Source organism: Solea solea, chromosome 2, assembly GCF_958295425.1.
Source record: "Solea solea chromosome 2, fSolSol10.1, whole genome shotgun sequence".
In the NCBI taxonomy this organism is placed as follows: domain Eukaryota; kingdom Metazoa; phylum Chordata; class Actinopteri; order Pleuronectiformes; family Soleidae; genus Solea; species Solea solea.
The window spans coordinates 11,422,105-11,440,599 of NC_081135.1; the positions used below are offsets into that span (position 1 = coordinate 11,422,105).

General features: G+C 39.2%; 1 protein-coding gene across 6 annotated transcripts in view; it reads right to left on the reverse strand.

The window, feature by feature from the left end:
- LOC131455544 (ATP-dependent RNA helicase DDX3X-like) overlaps positions 1-18,495 on the reverse strand; it is a 30,637-nt gene that overhangs the window by 10,120 nt on the left and 2,022 nt on the right. For 2 of the 6 annotated variants that reach the window (XM_058623242.1, XM_058623244.1), the window contains exons 2-17: positions 18,443-18,494; positions 15,709-15,756; positions 14,941-15,000; positions 14,616-14,819; positions 12,756-12,858; positions 12,504-12,626; positions 11,698-11,797; positions 11,216-11,351; positions 11,007-11,104; positions 9,832-9,930; positions 9,579-9,739; positions 9,324-9,468; positions 7,467-7,611; positions 2,406-2,587; positions 2,159-2,276; positions 1,725-1,878 (exon numbers count right to left, since the gene is read on the reverse strand). In XM_058623242.1, the coding sequence (XP_058479225.1) occupies positions 1,725-1,878; positions 2,159-2,276; positions 2,406-2,587; positions 7,467-7,611; positions 9,324-9,468; positions 9,579-9,739; positions 9,832-9,930; positions 11,007-11,104; positions 11,216-11,351; positions 11,698-11,797; positions 12,504-12,626; positions 12,756-12,858; positions 14,616-14,819; positions 14,941-15,000; positions 15,709-15,756; positions 18,443-18,494 (1,928 nt within the window). Of the gene's footprint in view, positions 1-1,724; positions 1,879-2,158; positions 2,277-2,405; positions 2,588-4,668; positions 4,720-7,466; positions 7,612-9,323; positions 9,469-9,578; positions 9,740-9,831; positions 9,931-11,006; positions 11,105-11,215; positions 11,352-11,697; positions 11,798-12,503; positions 12,627-12,755; positions 12,859-14,615; positions 14,820-14,940; positions 15,001-15,708; positions 15,757-18,442; position 18,495 lie in introns of all 6 variants that reach the window. The other 4 variants (XM_058623240.1, XM_058623239.1, XM_058623243.1 and 1 more) reach the window with 4 other exon arrangements.

Here is an 18,495-nt window from a genome sequence, read left to right on the forward strand (position 1 = left end):
TTAGATTCCACCAAACGCTAATGCTAGCATAGCGCTCAGCCTGCTACAAGACGCCATAAATAAACAACAACTGACCTTTCCAGTGACCTCATCAAAGCCGACAGACCTAAAACAGTCTTACCACACCTATTACAGCAAGTAAAGTGTCCGACCAGAGGGAGTAATACTCTTGACCCTGTGCATACAAACATCAAGCATGCATACTTGGGCCAGTCAGACCACCTCTCCCTGCTTTTTGGCCCTGCATATTCACCTCGAAGAAAGACAAATCCACCAATAACCAAGACAGTAAAAGTATGGCCTGGGGATGCAATGTCTCAGCTCCAGGACTGCTTTGCATTGATTGACTGGGATGTATGTGAAGACCAAGACTTGACTGCACACACTGGGACAATACTCTCATAAGTAGTACTAAACTACTGTATGGACAATGTCACCACCGAAAAAAAACACCTGAATCCACACACATGCTCCTCAAGAACTGAGATGCTGCCTTTAGGTCTGGCTCTAGATCTCTGTTCAGCCAGAACCAACATAAGGAGGGGAATAAAAGATGCAAAGAGGAGCTACAAGAGAAAGATTGAGGATTACTTCTGACGGCAACCCATGACAGGTATGGCAGGGCTTCCAGCATCTCGCAAACTACAGAGACAGCAGCAACATGTCTGTAAACAGCTCGGCTTCACTTAAACTCATAGTTTCAGTTACTATACAAGCACACAAATAAGCTGCTGAAGGTTTTAAAGGGAATACAGACATTAACTGAGTGCAGCTTCTGCTCTGACAGAGACTGTGCTCTGTGTGTGTCAGACACATCCATCCTGCAAGATTTCTACTCAGTGATGCAGAAACGACATTTAACCAAGTCTACCTATCCACAATTAACACATTACAGATGAAAACATTATAATCACTAGTAGGGATGGGACTTTTTTTCGACAAAACGACCGACAATCAAAACGTGCTCGCCTTGACCAAAAAAAATAGAGATTTGAAATGTCGAGGGGCAGGGCTTGTGGGTTTTCATGTGTATTTGGGAATTGCATTTGGTCTTTCAAGATATTGCATTGCCTATTCAAATAAACATAAAGTGTGGTACACAAATGAAGACTTTATAACTAAACTACACAAATCTCACTGACATCGCACCCAGTCAAGATCCTGCACTCTGGTGGACACAACGAGCGCAGGTTCAAAAACCTGAGCCGCCTGGCGAAAGCCTACCTCTGCATCCCTGCCTCATCCGTGCCAGCGGAGAGTTTTCTCTGCCGCGGGATTAATAGTGAATAGACTCTACACTAGCCTTCATCCCAAACACGTGGACATGCGTGTGTTCTGAACAAAAACTAGGCCGGAATGGTAAGATAAGTTAACCAATTAGAGATGCGTGGTTGGCGGTTACACCAACCACGCATCTAGATCTGAAATGAGGAAGAAATTAGTTGACCTAGACGATCTGCGCAGCTGCTGTGTTCCATATGTTTAACAGACTGCTACTACAATGAATGATGATGATCGGGTGGCTGGCGGGTGCGGGTATTAATTAAATTTGTATTAAAAAAAAACATTTAGCAGCGGGTGCCGATGACATTTTACTCTCACTGTTTGATTTTATTTGCGATTATGTCAGCATGATTGATCTCTTTTTGTTTTGTTCAGTTGTTGACATTTTTTTAGCATAAAACGTAGTACAGTGTATAATATTTTTGGTGTTGTATGTTTACCTCTTGGAGCGCCCTCTGTTGGTGCTCTTGTGCTGATGTTCATAGGCTAGGCTCTCGAGCCATGAGGGAACTTCCTGTTTGGCCTCAACCAGGATGTCCAGCAGGTCTTTAGTGATGTTCCCGTTCTTATCGTTGAAGAACGATGTGGCCAGCCCTGCGGTTAAAAATGTTGTACATTTTCATTGTACTGGTTACAATGACGATGAAGATTTTCTGATTTCTGACATACAGAAAATATTAAAGTCCTTCCTTGGATAATAGAACAAAGTAATTCTATCCATCTTGTAAAGGTCATCAATCCAATCATCCACTGTAGGAATGTCTGGTTTTACCCACTTTTTATTAATGGCTTTCTTGCCTGCTACACCTAAAATCCAGTATAAAATATCTAAAGAAAGATGTTGTATAATTTTAATGACCACAGATGTACTTACCCAGGTTTCCAACTCGTCCGGTACGTCCTATGCGGTGGACGTACTCCTCGATGTCACTGGGCAGGTCAAAGTTAATAACGTGTTTCACATTGGAGATATCCAGACCTCGAGCAGCGACCTGAGCACATAAGACAAAGGTGGACGGAATATCAACATTCAATCAATATTCTGTGCAGATATTTATAAATATATAGCCACTTTCAGGAAGAAACAGAGTGATAATACAGTGCAGTTTATGATTACTGACCGCTGTTGCCACCAGAATAGGACATTTTCCTGATCTGAACTGGCTGAGGGCCTCCTCTCTGTCTCGCTGGGAGCGGTCACCATGGATACTGGTACAGGCATAGCCCTCCCGGTACAGGAAGTCCTCCAAGGCATCAGCGCCCTTTTTGGTCTCCACGAATACCAGAGTCAGCGAGTCCTTACCTGGTGAAGCCAAGAGAAAGACATTTGAGGTTAATAATTAAAGGGGAGTAGAGAAACATGGCTGTACCACCAACCACAGATGTAAATTGTATCAGTGAAGGCCAGAGGGCTTGATGGCGTTTTTCCTAGGGATGCACCGATACCACATTTTTCTGACTGAGTACAAGTATGATTACTGAAAGGAGTACTTGTCGATACCGAGTAACCATTGGAGCAAAAGTAAGGAAATATTTAGAAAACAATCTCCTCCAAACGGATTGGAGGTGTGAGGACTGTAAAACACTTGGATTTGACTTTAAAAGACAAGAGATCAGTATTTCATCTTTTATTTGCAGGTATTTACATCGAGATATGTTAACTTAGAAGATGGCCTCATCTGTATTGGAATAGACAAGCAAAACTATCGAAAGAACTAGACTGAAATGAATAATACTTCATATTTAGTAGAAAAACCTTTGTGTTGGTTCTTATCAAATGACTTGTGTTGAATGAGCTACCCGTCTCCTCCTCCTCTTGACAGTCTAGCAGAGCACAGGTTGCAGCCTGCTTTACTTTTACCGTCATCGCTTATCTTAAAGTATTTTTCAAACTGCCGACACTGTGACACATCCACTTATTGCCACACACCTGAATATACGCAAAGCGGTATCGGGTGAAGCAGTATCGAAGTAGGTTTACAAATACGAGCACACGGGGCAGCATCACACACGATACTGGTATCGGTATGGGTGCATTCCTAATTTTAAACTAATAAAAGTGACAGATGGACACCAAAACAGAAAATAATAATTTTATAAAATAATCATCTCTTCTTTTTTTTCCAAAGTTAAACATGAACACTGGTCTTGTATTGTTGAGTTATCCTGCTCTAAAGGTCAGAGTTAAACACAGGAGCCTACAGTCCTCCCATATACAAAAATATCAGTCAGTAAAACAACCTCACTTGAAAGGGTTAGGGGAGAAACCTCTCATTGTTCTTTCAGCACCTGCTGGCAGATTACATGTCTACCACTGAGGCTGTTTCAGTCTGTCACATGATTAGGGTTGCAAAATTTGAGGAATTTTAAAAATTGGAAACTTTTCACAGGAATTAACAAGAATAAACCAGATTTTTTTTTTTTTTTAACTGAAGGGTATGTAGGGAAGGTAACTATAGTTGGTAGATAATATATTGTATTAAATCTTGTGTTAAGCAATCAGATTGGATGCAACAGTTGAATATCAATGCTATTCCTCAATCACGGGCACATAGCACACCCCCTTCCATCACATGACATCACAAATGAAACCTGAACTACTGAAGCTACACTATAGAGCCCAAGGACGACATAAAGTCTGTAAGGAATATTTTACTGAACAATCATCATTCATTCTTTTTGTTCAATGACAGAATTGATTGTTCAATGAAATAATTAATCCTTGATAAAGTTCTACTCAAAAATGAATGTGCGTGTATGCATTTTTAATTGTATCATTTGCATGCATGTCTGCTTATGCTAAAACTAAGTTTTCAATTTGGAATATTTCCAAATTTCCTGAACTAGAGTTCCCATGGAAACCTTCTGGAAACCCTAGATGTGATACATAAACTGTTCTTACATGCACCATGAGCAGTAAATTGTTCATATCACAACACAATGTTCTTATGTGAAACAAAAGAGTGCAACAGGCAGCAGTGGGTGCAGGGTGATTCAAAAATAAATAGCTAACACAATCAGGAGCCACTGATGGAAAGAGTTTGGTCAGAATTCTATGCTCAGGTGAGATTATAATGCAACATGGTTTGCGTCTACTTGTTAGCTGTTAACCAGACTCTCTCCATCAAGGTCTGACATGAAGACACCACGGCAACATACCGTACAAAGAAATGCCGCCGAAACCCCCCCACCCACACACGAAAAAAGTCTTGAAAACACACAACAGGCATGTAGACCCATGAAATGCTACACAGAACAAAAATAAAAATTAAAAACACGATAAACATGGGATTCTTCGCCTAAAGAGGAAAGAAAATAAATGCAGGCAAAATGATTTTAAAAATATGGAATGACAAATACAGGTTTCTTGATTGAGGATCTTACCAGGTTTCTCTATGTTGTCTCCAGCATTGTCCTGTACCTCGCTGGGGATAACTTGGGATAAAACCACCAACATGTAAACTCACTCACTCAATCACCAATGTAAAACCAGCTCTGTGTGTTTTATGTTTGCTTCACTTCACAAAATCTATCCTACAAGGTTATTATCCAGACTGAAAAAACGTTTTTAAATGGGTTTAAACTGAAGGAACAGAAAATATTTGTTGCGTTCTTCGTGGTAGAAATACCTTTTTTCTCCCCTCTGACCAAGCTTACACATACTAATATGAAATGACATCTGTAAAAACTGCTGGAAGTGTGTTGCTAATCCTCTAGAAGACAAGTGGATGTTATTTGGGCCGTAAGTTTAGTATTTGAATCTACAATGATGCTACCTCCTTTAAATGTGGGCATATTTTATGTTAAGACGAACCTATGTCTATAGAGCTCCGGACATCATGTGACTCGGTTTCTACGAACAGTCAAAAATGCAGTAAAAAAGAACAGAACCAGCGCTAAATTCAACCTGTCTGATTTCAATGTGCACTTCAAATCCACGGAGATCGACCAATACATCACAAAACTTGACCAACTGAATATATCTGAACATCATAATGCCCCGACGTGGTTGGAAACAGCCGGAGAGGACATTATTCCAGACCTTCAGTATCCTGACATGTTCAACTTCCCTTCATCTTACACCAGAGAGTCACTGCAAGTTTACAAAAGCCTGGAGGGAAACAAATGGCCACAATCTGGCTTTGTGACAAACTCTGCAGTCTACCGGCTAAAGACAGCATTGTTGTAAGGGGTTGTGTTAGTATTAGCAACAGACAATGCTGATTTAACGTTGCTGTGCAGAATAGCACTTGGTAAATCTAGTCTGATTCCATGATTTACCAAGAGCTAACCACAAAATCCATTGCTTGTGAATCCCCATCGCTCTGTCTTCCTCTGCTTGCTGTGAGCATGTTTCATAACAACGATTCACCCCCATCATCTCTCTGGATCTGTGTAGATCCGGTAAAATGTTCTCTCGTTAACTTGTCTCTGTCTGTTTTGGCACAACAACCAACTTCACGTCTATCATGAAAACAGCTGGAGAAGAGACAAGTTGTCTGACATATTGCCCGATTTGTGTGTTGCCTAGTGGTTCTCAAACTTTATCGTGTATTGCGATATTTGTGTATATCACAATAGATTTTTTACAATATAGTATATCGACAAGCTGCTATACATTCTCAGATTTTTATTTTGAAAGAAAATCCATGTGGAACTGGAGTGCTTCATGCATCACGCAGAGACATGACGGGCCTGGTTTGTGAGAAGGATCAGTATTGTGGTTTTAAATATGAAAAAAACTGGAGAGCCGTAGTACTTAAACTGTATGTCATTTTTTCCGCGACATGCGTTAAATATAAACCCAACAGCACAAGGTGTCCCCCACTGATCCACTACCTTGTCAAAGTTACGATGCTATTTCACATAATGGAAAAAAACTTAATTCAAGGACATGATTGAAATGCTGGCTCGCCAATATGAAGTGCCCAGCAGAAAACATTTCACCAAGACGGCCAACCCCAACATGTTCAATAAAGAGAGGACAGCAGAGATCGTCTTACTCGCACCAGATTTATGGTCTAGCGTTGACATTTCTTACAGTAGTATCCTAATACACAGCAATAAACCACTGTTACTTTTTTTTTTTACATGCCCATGACTTCAACTTCCTCACAGTATTCAAAAATTAGATGTGTTATATGAATATGAAAGCAAATGGTTATGTATTGAAGTTTAAGATTTTATTAGATGCATCATGTTGGGAATTTTGACAATAATTATACTATACTATTATCAATACACTTTGACCTTTGAACCTTTTACCTCTGTAGTGCAGGACGCAAACTACTGAGCACTGAGAAGGATGCACATTAAGCTTATAGCGCAAAATATTTTCCGTCTATGTTGCTTTTAAATTAATTTGTCTTATGTCAGTTGATGCCGTTGTTACATCCTAATAAAACTGAACGCATTTGTGTGCAAGCTGTATTTAGTCCAATGGGGAAAATCCATGTATTTAGTTAAATTAGTAAATTAATAATTTTATAAAATTAATTTATTATAATTATGTTGTGTATTTTGAGATCTTAATCAAGTTGATTTTGTATATAATTGCTATGGATATAACTGTTGTGTGGGACAGGTGCTGCCTACCTGTGCACCAGGTGACTAACCTTTCTGGCCAAGAATGCAAACAAATTTAAAATGTTCTACTTAAATGTAAAATGTCAGGTAATTAGTTCAATTGAATAGGTCCTGTTCTTATACTATTTTTACAAGTGTATACAGATAAAGAAAGGAACAAAATATCTTATCAGTCCTGAATTTTAGATATCACCAAGCCTACTGGAATATACAGTAAAACAGTACCTCTGATTTTCCTCAAAGTACCACCAGAGGAAGCTCACATTCCACAGTTTGAGAACCATGGGTCTAGTATATACGTCTATACAGTTAAACAGGGTTGTTTCCTGCCAGAGGACCTGCTCTTGGTTGCATGACTTCAGCTAAGGGAGCGCTATACCCAATATTCTGAGCTCCTTCAAAATGGCTGACAGACAAGGTTTGGTGATGGACATTACGCTGAGCTAAACATGAGACAGTAATGTGCTAGCTGAGATGCGAGGACAACAGAATGTTAATGGTAAACAGAAAGTGAAAATAAAAACTGCACTGTGTATGTATATGTGTGTTTTCAGCATACAGGCTTTTACAGGGTTATTACTGCGAGTTTGTCTCACCTGTAGCACTGAGCAGGTCCAGGAGGAAAGACCTCTTGTCACTCTCTTCCACCCACACCACTTTCTGAGTGATGTTCTCTGAGGTGGAACCTACTCTGCCTACAGCCAGGAAGATGTACTCCTCCAGGAAATCCCTGGCCAGTATCTGCAGGAGGAAAAATTGATTTTTAGCAGTGCAGCAAGTTTACCATTTTCAATTTACTTTTTATTGATCCTGTGTTGTTTTACAGAGAACTGTTCCTTTTACTGACTGTACTTTTTAAAGGGGACATATTATGCAAAATCAACTTTTTAACCATTTCAATACTTATATTTGGGACTCTGGAGGCCCTAGCAGTCGCCAAAGTGTGGAAAAAGAATACTTAGTCCTTTTTTCGTGGTCCCCCTTAGTGTAAGTATACGCGATAAAACACTCGATGTTGAATTCCCTGCGCTTATGGCGGCAGCATGCACATTTCTCCGCGAATGTTACAGCCCACCAGTAAGTTTACCTCGAGAGCTCCACCTTAGCTCCACCTTGTCCCTGCGAGAGTGCAGGCGAGGGAGGAAGAGCGGTATTATGTCAACGCAGAGGGACAAGTGTGCTGTTGGTGGCTGCACAGTGGAGCACAGTGTTTTACACAAACTTCCAGCCTCAGAGGATTTTATATATGAAGCTAATGTGCCGGATAAAGTCAGCAAACGTGTGTTCGCACCACTTCGCATCAGACTGCGGCCAGCGGATGCTGTATTTAGTTAGTGACCGTATTTCACCGACGTACAAACACACACATTTTTAAGAAAAGGTCAAATAGAGCTCATAACTAACCATTCTGACACGTCCTAATTAAAAATATGTGTTCAGTACGTCCTCCATGACTGGAGCACAGACTCAGTCTGATACAGTCACATACAGCAGCTGGTGATCAGCGGTGCTGCACTCTCTGTGCATCGGTGCTGCACTCTCTGTGAAAATCCGTTAAAAAGACATAGGGACAGAACTGACTGAGCTCCGGAGACCTCGCCACCGCTGATCGCCAGCGGCGAGTGGCGATCTGCCTAAACTGCCGCTGTATGTGGCGATCAGCGGTGGCGATCAGCGGTGGCGAGGTCTACGGAGCACAGTCACCGGTCTGATACAGTCGCATACACGGCAGTTTATTCAGCTCGCCGCGCGCCACTGGCGATCAGCGGTGCTGTTCCTAAGTGTATTTAACTGATTTACAGTTCGGCTCGATCCTTATGTAGGACGTCTCTTCCTGTGACGGCACTCTCGCTTTTTTCTGCGCACGCTGCCATGTTGATATTGTCAGAGAACTAGTGGAGGGAGGGGGAGACTAATAGAGCTGTAAAGCGCTGTAACGAGGACAAATCAGAAACCCCCTGGAAGAATTGGGTGTGTGTTTGCCTGTGTCTCATTTGCATATAAAGGGACCATGCACGAAAACCGAGCGTTCTGAAAGGGGCGGGTTTAGCAGGGTTATTGAACTGCTATGGTGCTTCATCCTTATGGTATTTTGACCAAGGCATGTCACTGACATGTTCATTAGGACACCAGGGAACTATTTTAATGGGGGAAATAGGGTATAATATGTCCACTTTAACCAAAATCTCAGGCTGAACAGTTTGGAAATTAAGTAAGAGAGGCAAGGTTGAGACAGTTTGGTCTTGTGCAGAGGAGGGACAAAGAGGGGAGAAAAAGAGAAAGACCACAAAGAAGGTGCATGGACCCTGTGAAGGAGGACATGAGGACAGTTAGTGTAAAAGAAGAGGACACAGGGGATAGGGCAAATTGGAGGAAGATGATCCACTGTGGTGACTCCTAAAGGAAGAAGCTGAAAGAAAAAGAAGATGGAACCAAAGGAGTTGCAAACAAACCTGGATCTCCTTAGGAAAGGTAGCACTGAACATCATGGTTTGTCGAATGCCTTTATGTGGCATAGTGTCTTGTTCCACGATGCGTCTTATTTGCGGCTCAAACCCCATGTCCAACATACGATCTGCCTCATCCAGGACCAGGTAGCTGAAATAAACAGGGCAAAAAGAGAATTAAAATCAAGACAAAACATTCATCTTTTTACATAAAATATATATTATCACAAAAAAAGATCCATCACTCTGTCCATGTCTTACTTGCAGTAGTCCAGTCCAATCTTGCCTCTCTCCATCATGTCCACCAGTCTTCCTGGTGTAGCCACCAGCAGGTGGCAGCCTCTCTCAAGTTCTCTGATCTGCTGGCCAATATCTGCTCCTCCATACACAACACAGGGACGCACTCTGGACCGGTAGGAAAACTATAAACAGAACAGGAAAAATTAGGAAATGCACTAGCAAATATAAACATATGTTTGTTTGTTTTTTTAAATTTATAAATGTCAAGTCTCACCTTCCTGGCTTCATCATATATTTGTAATGCCAGCTCTCTGGTTGGAGCCAGTACCAGAGAGATTGGGTACTGTTTACGTCGCCCATACTTCCCAATCTCCTGTAAAACAAAGACAACACGACAAAGGAGAAGAAGATGTCACTATTAGGTTATTTTACTGTAGTTTTATTCTGCAGCAACTAATTAATTATTCGGCAACTATTTTGATAATCAATTACTTGGTTTGACAAGTTCTCAGATTTTTCTGATTCTTCAATGTGAATATTTTAGTGTGTTTATTTAACAAAGGATCATTAAATCATTAAAGCTGAATAATTTTTGCTTTGTGGACAGAAGAAGACATTTGGGAAACACGGATTAACATTTTTCAGTATTTTTTGAAATTTTATGGACTGCACAATCCATTAATTGGGAAAATAATTGACACATCAATCAATTATGAAACTTGTTAGTTGTAGCCCTCATTCGTCTGTATCTGTATGCTTTGAAAAAATGTGAACACCCTACTAATTTAAAAAAAAAAATCATTAGTGACCTCAGCAAAAGAAATTTGGTATATGTATATTCTTTGTTAACATTTTAAAGTGAAAGAAAAACTTCTTAAATAACATCATTATAAACCACCAGGTCCTAGAATTAGGGCTGGGCAATATGGATATTGTATTTACTGTACATCATCACATTATCATCACATGAGACTTGGATAGATCATCATATTGTGATGCGGAATCTGTGATGACTTAATTTCAAGGCTGTTGCATTGAAGCCATCTTATTTATTATATTAAATCAATTTGTGAAATACACTACATATAAAAAAAAAGCACTGTTTTGACATTGTGTTGAGCAGATAACTAATTTATTAATTACGTTAAATAATCTACTATGAAAATAATTGTTAGCTGCAGCCCTAAGCACTAGCACAGATACCAAGTGCTTGTTCATTGTGTGTCTAATATTGTAAAGTTTTCTGCCTTACTGTGTAAACATAATGCATATTGTGATTTGGGAATATACAAATACAGTTTCAAGTGATACAGAGTAGATCAACAAAAAACATGCTGATAAAGCGCCAACACAATCACAATTTTATATAATTTATTTTTCATGATGAATTACAGCTGAATAAAAATGCTTTTGTCCATGTAGGAGAGGACCTGAAGTGGCTTTACTCACCTGTCCAGAGGCTTTAGCTGCATTAAGAGCTTCTCCTGGTCCATCAGTGTAGATCTGGCTCAGAATTGGCAGCAGGAACGCTGCAGTCTTCCCAGAGCCTACAGGCATACAACCAATCTCTTACATCCGTATTCATTTATTTTTTTAAATGTCATCACCTTAAAAATGTGATACACTGTTTTGCACTGCACGTTTATGTGCATTCTAACCTGTCTGTGCGCAGGCCATAAGGTCTCTCTTTGACTTGATAATAGGAATGGCATGTTTCTGGACAGGGGTGGGTCTGGTATAGCGACTCAGAGCGATGTTTCCCATGATAATCTCACCCATGTCCACATCTTGAAACTACACAGCAATAAACACACAAATGTGAAGTATCAGTGTATAATAAGATTCTTACGAGTACTCGTTCAGTGGTTCCCAAACACTGGGTCAGGATCCTCAGATGGATCATGGGAGATTTATTTTGGGTCCCCGAATTTGTGGAAATTACCCAACATTTTAGTTCATATGTATGTGTATATATTTTCCATAACATGCATAAAATATAGTTTATCATTGACATCTCTTGGACATGATTGGTTTATCAATTCAAAATATTAGGTGTCAGATACAGCTGTAAATTAGTCATAAACGTGTAAAAATTGTGACAAGTTGGGAAACACTGTTCTAATAAACAAGAGTAGCTTACACTCTCAATGTGGTGAGGGCAGTTCTGCCCTGTGGCTTCAACAGGAATGTCGTCATATTTCTCAAAGTTAATGCCCGTGTTACTGCCAGAGAACAGCTCACTGCGGAGGAGCAAAGGAGAAACAGAAACAGAGCAGGTGCATTTATTGAAGCCAAGCTTGCACAAGTATCCTGGATATAAACTGAAAGAGTTATGTGGGGGTATGACATACCTTGGCTCACTTGTAATCATAAACCTTAAGCCATTGTTTTCCACTATGCTGTAATGGTGCAGGTCTTTTGAAACATGAAACAAGCGATGCCAACCAAAACTGAAGCAATGTTATTTAAAAAAAAAAAAAAAATAGTTTTTGACGTTTTGAACAAATTTTGAATCTTTGAGGGTAAGAGTCATGATTTCAACATTAATCGATTTTTGACATCTCAAATTTTTTCTCTTATGAAACTGCAGGCAACATTTAGTCTCCTCTGCAGTGAAATTCACATGTTATTTCATACTCATGTTGCAGCAGATACATTGTACAAAATAAACAAAACAAAAATAATACTGTTTAAGTCATAAGTTAGTGTTTGCCAATATCCGATAATACATTTTACAGCCAATAATATTGTGCATCCAAAAATACAATGCTTGTTCTTGGTATCATCATCAAGCTAGCTACTAAAAAGCAGTAAACTCAACTCATCTTTGGTCATTTAATGTTATTCCTTACCAGAAAACCCTAATCCCATCATGATATTAATTCAATGATCCAACTTTCCCTGTGTGGACTATGCCTGTCATGACCGTATAAACCCCCGACTCACTGTTCCGTGCGCTCGTTCCGTGGTGTTGGTTTGGACCAGTCTCCCTCGTCTCTGGACTCCTCCACCCAGCGGCTGTTTCCACCTCCTCCTCCACCACCGCCGCCAAATCCACCATGATCGAACCTGAGTGTGATACAAATGCAGATGTAATGGTGCTGCTTTTCCAGAATTCTGAAAAAGGTATTTTCAAGTTATTTTAGCACAAATAATAAAAATGAAGAACAGATAAAGTCCTTCGTCTTGAGTCCTTACCTCCCTCTGTTAGTGTTGCCTCTGTCATTGAAGAATGCCGATTTCCCTCGGTTGTTGCCAAAGCTGTTATAGGCATCCTTAGCTGTGTTCCAACCACCTGCATCTAAGAAGACAAAGAAAACTTAAGTGTAAGGACACAGATTTTACTCATTCAGGAAGTGGTCCACGGTAACAGTACGGTTTTGATATCTTAATATAAAAACTACTCAGACTAGCAAAGACAATATTGCATTGTAAAAATAATTAAAAGCACAGATATAATCAAACCCAAAACTTTATTTAAACAATAGTGCACTATCAGATCAAATTAACAGCAAACTTATAACCACACAAATTAAATATAAAGTTTGGTACTATCCAATAAAAATAAACACAATTTTAACCCACTCACAGAAACTACTTAACACTACAACTACAAATACAATCAAATGGGAACACAACAAGGCTGTCAACATCCAACATGTGTGTTGGAGCGTCTGTGTGTAACAATCAGCACGGAGGGCTTCTCTGTGCGGTCGCTCGGTGACTGTCAGTGGCATTGCTCCGCCCAGGGATAAGGCTGATGGTAAAGCGGTAAAGTACGGCTGCATGGACAGGTGCCAGCGGGTAATCCGTGTGTTTGAGTCCCCCGTATGCGGTCCATCCATTTCTGATCGTGGTCGACACTGAATCCAAAATGATCCCACACAGCGGACTTAAATGAAGACGGCTCTGGGGAAATGCAACGTTCGGATTGGCTCTGAAGGCGGCATGAGCAGAGCATGTCACTGAGCAGTGCTGCTGTCATGTCTCTGCTCCTGAGTGGATCTAATAGCACAGCATACGTGGCTGTACAAACTTTTGATAAGTTTTGCGACTGGCCTTTTTGCTGTTGTGTATTGAACCGAACAGGGCGTATCGAACGGTTGGGTACAATATCGAATATTGTTGCATCCCTAGTAGTCTAGTAGTCTGCTACGTTGGTCCACACTTGATGAAAAATGTACACTATCAGCTGGTTAGTTCACGTTCACAAAGGCAAATCTCAAATGCCCTATAAGTTGTAAACAAAGTCATGTGATCTGAAATACCACTCAATTATTTGTAAGTTAGTGAAAGGTCACATTCGTTGGAATGTCTACATCATGGAGCATCAGCTGGCTCATGTTCATCTGCCTTGCTGCACTCGTGATAAGCGACACCTACTGAATGGCTGGCAGGTGGTCGGTAGGCAGGTGTGAAGGAACGGCAATAGCTTTGGTGTTTTCATACATATTTCCCAGTGAGACACTGAGAAAACCAGGAGAACAGTGTCCATCCCCCAGGTCTGTGAGGCTCCAACTCTTCTTCTTACAGAGATGAAACACTATGCTTTGTAAACCACCTTTGCCCCAAGTAGGCATCAATTCATGAAAAGTTGAAATATGGACATTAAAGGTTTCTGCCCAACAGCAATCTCCAATACTTATTGACCTAAATGAATTTGTTAAAAGACTGTACTTTCTTTTTTTGTTTTTAAACTAAAACTGAGTAAACCCTTTTTTTTTTTTAAAACTATCCCATATAGAAATGACTAAAATGTGACTAAAACTAAGAAGCATTTTAGTCCAAAATGACTAAATCTAAGACTAAATCTCGAATGGCTGCCAAAAACAACACTGATTCAAACCGACCTAAACGAACCATACTAAGGGGGTTTGATTTAACTGCACTAAACGAGGCAGGTATTCCTACATGTCTTTTTTTTTTTTTTTTTACTTTAACTGCAATCATTTACAATATAACATGATTTAAATGTACTAAATATATATAAATATATAAGTATTTTCTTTTAGGACAGAAAAACATTGGTTGGATGTGATGCTGTGCGCAAAGCCCCACCTTTATTTTCATAGCCACCAAATCCCAATGGTTGTGTTGGGTTGATTGGGTTGAAAGCTCCTCCCCGGTTACCACGGTAACCACCTCCCCCAGCTCCACCTCGGCCTCGCTCCAAGCGAGGCGGGCCCCGAGTGAACGTGTTAGCGGTCATCCGGTTGTCATGGTAGCCGTTGACAAAGTTGTTGCGTGCTCCATCCCAACCATCTGCAGAGGGAGAAATGACAATAAATTACCCCAGTGTCAGAATGGTATTAATAATCAACACGGATGCAAAAGTGTAATTGTGAAGATGAAAAGTCAGTAGAAGTTGAGAGAGGAAACTTACAGTTGGCTGGAGGCGCCATGGTGAAGACACCTTGTCGACCAGCAGCAAAGGCATTTCCTGCTGGATGGTAAGAAAGTGCTTCAGTTTTGACTTTTTATCAGTCACAGATACAGTTAATAAAGGTGCCTTATGGAGTTTTTGACCACTGCTTACATTCCACTGCAATAGTTAAACAATGTAAAGGCCAAGTCATTGCTCTCATCTTGCCACGGTTTCACAGTGCAGTGGCAATAATGTCGAAAGAAAAGAGCAATCGATGAACAATTAAAACACAGGAGAAGAAAACTGGGATAGAACAGTGTACAATTTTAAATGTCCAAGAGCCTCCTGTGGTCGTGTTGTTTTGTCGAGGAAATAAAAAAAATCAGGATTCACACAATGCAATTTGGTGAATAAAACTAAAATCGAACATTTCTTTAAAACTCCACAGGACAGCTTTAAAGGGATAGTTCAGGTTTTTTGATGTGTAGGTTGTATGAGGTATTGACACATTATCAACAGTGCGGTTCACTGGATCCCAGGCTGCACTCTTCGCTATGGAGGGCAAAACATGACATATCTATGAATAAATAAGTAACAAAAAGAAATATTTCTTTTTCTTTATATATATATATATATATATATATATATATACACACATACATACATGTGTGTGTGTGTGTAATGTTTCATCCTCCATACTTGGCTAGGTCGGTGTTGGCAATCGATGCCTCATGAAACTCACACTCAAAAAAACCTGAACTATCCCTTTAACTGGACCCCACTCACCATTTTTGGAAGCATCGTTGTTCCGTAAATGTGGAGGAATGTATCGCCCTGTAGACAGAGACAACACCAGTAACTGAGTTTCCTTCCATGGAGGTCTCAGAATCTAGATGTGCATTATCATGTCCAAAAAAAACACTAATCCCCACTGTGATAAGTGCAGCTTGTGAAACTACAAAATAAAAGTATACAATAGGGGATCAGTGGTTCCTAAAGCATACAATAAAAAAAACGATGAGATGCACTTTGAGCATTAATTTTTAGATTGGCCATACAGCCTTGTTCTGTACTTTGACAAAACAAAACTTAAGACACTACTATGCTAATCTTTAAGACTCAGTCTTATATCCTCAGATACTCCGCCTTAAAATCGATTATTAAATCGATTGCTATTTTGATCAACTATTTTGAAAATCTATTATTTTCTGCTTCTTAAATGTGAATATTTTGTGTGTTTTTACTTCTTACAACAGAGAAATCATTTTAGTTTAATTTTAATTTGTAGACAAAAGACATTTGAGAATGTCCTTATTTCATAAATTGAGCACAAATAAATATTTTTCAACAATTTAGGGACCAAACAATTAATCTATTGATTTTTGAGCCCCATTGTCATCATGTACTCAGGACACTTCAGAGTCCTCTTTACTCCCCACAATAACAGACAATTCCATCTCTAAATGGCAGCTCTCAATCCCCCAGAAAGCTGAGCCGCATCGACCAACACTGTAATAACACAACAGCTCAAGAGCCATTTACTTTGGAACCTATACATTTACAGCCTTGACTGTAAATACAAGTTCTCCTTTTGTAAATCACATTTTACAGTTGGAAATGTGATTTTAAGTAACCCAAGTACAGTGGAAAGTCTCAAAGTTATTGTAGTTGCATTTCAAAGATCAGGGGTGGGCAATATATCAACATTTTATCTCATCTTAACATGACATAATATGGTCTTGGAGTTTAGATATCGTCATTAGAGGCCTGTGATGGCTTTCCCTGGTTTTAAAAGCAGTTGCATTTATAATCATCACATTTATTGCTTCACATAAATGTGTGAAATAGAGTAAATATCATATAGAGTAAATATCATATATATATATATATATATATATATGTAACGATATGAAAATTTCATATCACGGTTACTGTGACCAAAATTATCACGGTTATCAATATTATCACGGTATTGTTAGTGTTCAAAAGTACTGAACACACACTGAAATCTTTTAACCAAGTTTTATTTAAAAAAAGATATTTTATATTATATGATTATTATTATTATTATCATCATCATATTATTAATAATTATCATCTGACTGACTGACACACACACACACACACACAGGTCCTCACTCTGTGTCGGATAATAATTAAGTTGCAGTGGTCGTACACAGCATAAAAATAAAATAAAAAAACACAGAAACAAACATATTTTGGTCTGCTACGGTATGTGTCGTCTGCACACTACTCGCTTTCGCGAGACAAACCATGACGTTATTCTCGCGTCAAACGTCGCGAAAAACCATGACCTTTCCCACTATTCCGAAATCCCGTTTTCGTTGACTTACTCGCTGAAAAGTTGTGTTGTGGTCACGGAGATGGCTCATCAAATTGGAAGTGGCTTCGCGGAGATTTTTTTTTTGCATTTTCTGCACAAGGATTGATTGTCTTCAATTATTTTACCCTCAACATCGTTTAAAAATACAAAATATGCCCAGACTTCTGATCTTACGGGGGGGTAATCTCTGGAGCGCAGGTGGCTTCAGCCGTGTTGTCGCTGGACAGACAGTGCTTCTGAGCGAGTGCCGTTCAGGTGCTGCTGCTTCTCCAGGAAATGAGCAGTATCACTGGGTTTTTGGGTAATCAGTTGCGGTAATCATTCACGGTTTTAACGATAATTAAAATTTGAAACGGTAGTACTAACCGTTGGGAATTTTACCGCGGTTTATCATAATACCGGTAATCGTTACATCCCTAATATATATATATATATATATATATATATATATATATATATATATATATATATATATATATATACACACACACATATATACATACATATATATAGAGAGACTAAAAAATACATGGAATAGATCTGTATTGTTAATGCTTTAATATCAATCATTTAACATTAAAAAGCCAAAGAAATAAACCAGGTATTATATGAAATGAAAGGTAATAATTGTATTTTAAATACAGATCCTAAAAAGTAGATATTGTATTTTAGAGAGTATATACAGTGGTGTATTGTCACTCTTCTTTGAGATGTGCAAAAATTTTAAAAGAAAAATCTTCATGAGCCTAGAGAAATAATTTGTGTGTCTAAAAAAATCCTTCTCTCATTGTTCTGGCATTTAGCAGATAGAAATAATTTTGGTAATCCTAACGGACCTAAAGCAGGAAAAGTGACTGTCTGATTTCATGTCAGACAGTGAGAAAAAAAAAAAGCATACGTGTCTTTTTATATAGTGTATGTAAACTTCTGGTTTCAACTATACCGATTTATCGTGTATATCAGCTTGATTTGATTAATATTGTGATATATCAAATGTGATTTATTAATATCAAATGATGCAAAAAAGTATATCTTAAAAAGGTATATATTTTTGCCCATCACCCAGCCCTAATTTAAATGGTTTTGAGCAAAAATGTAATTTGGGATACATTTTCATTGAATTTGCACTGGTCAGGTGTGCAAGATGCAACAGAACAAAACATTTCAGCTTCTTACTGTTATGGCCTCCACCTTGTCCGTCTGCTGCACTCAAGTCTAGGACAGCAAGC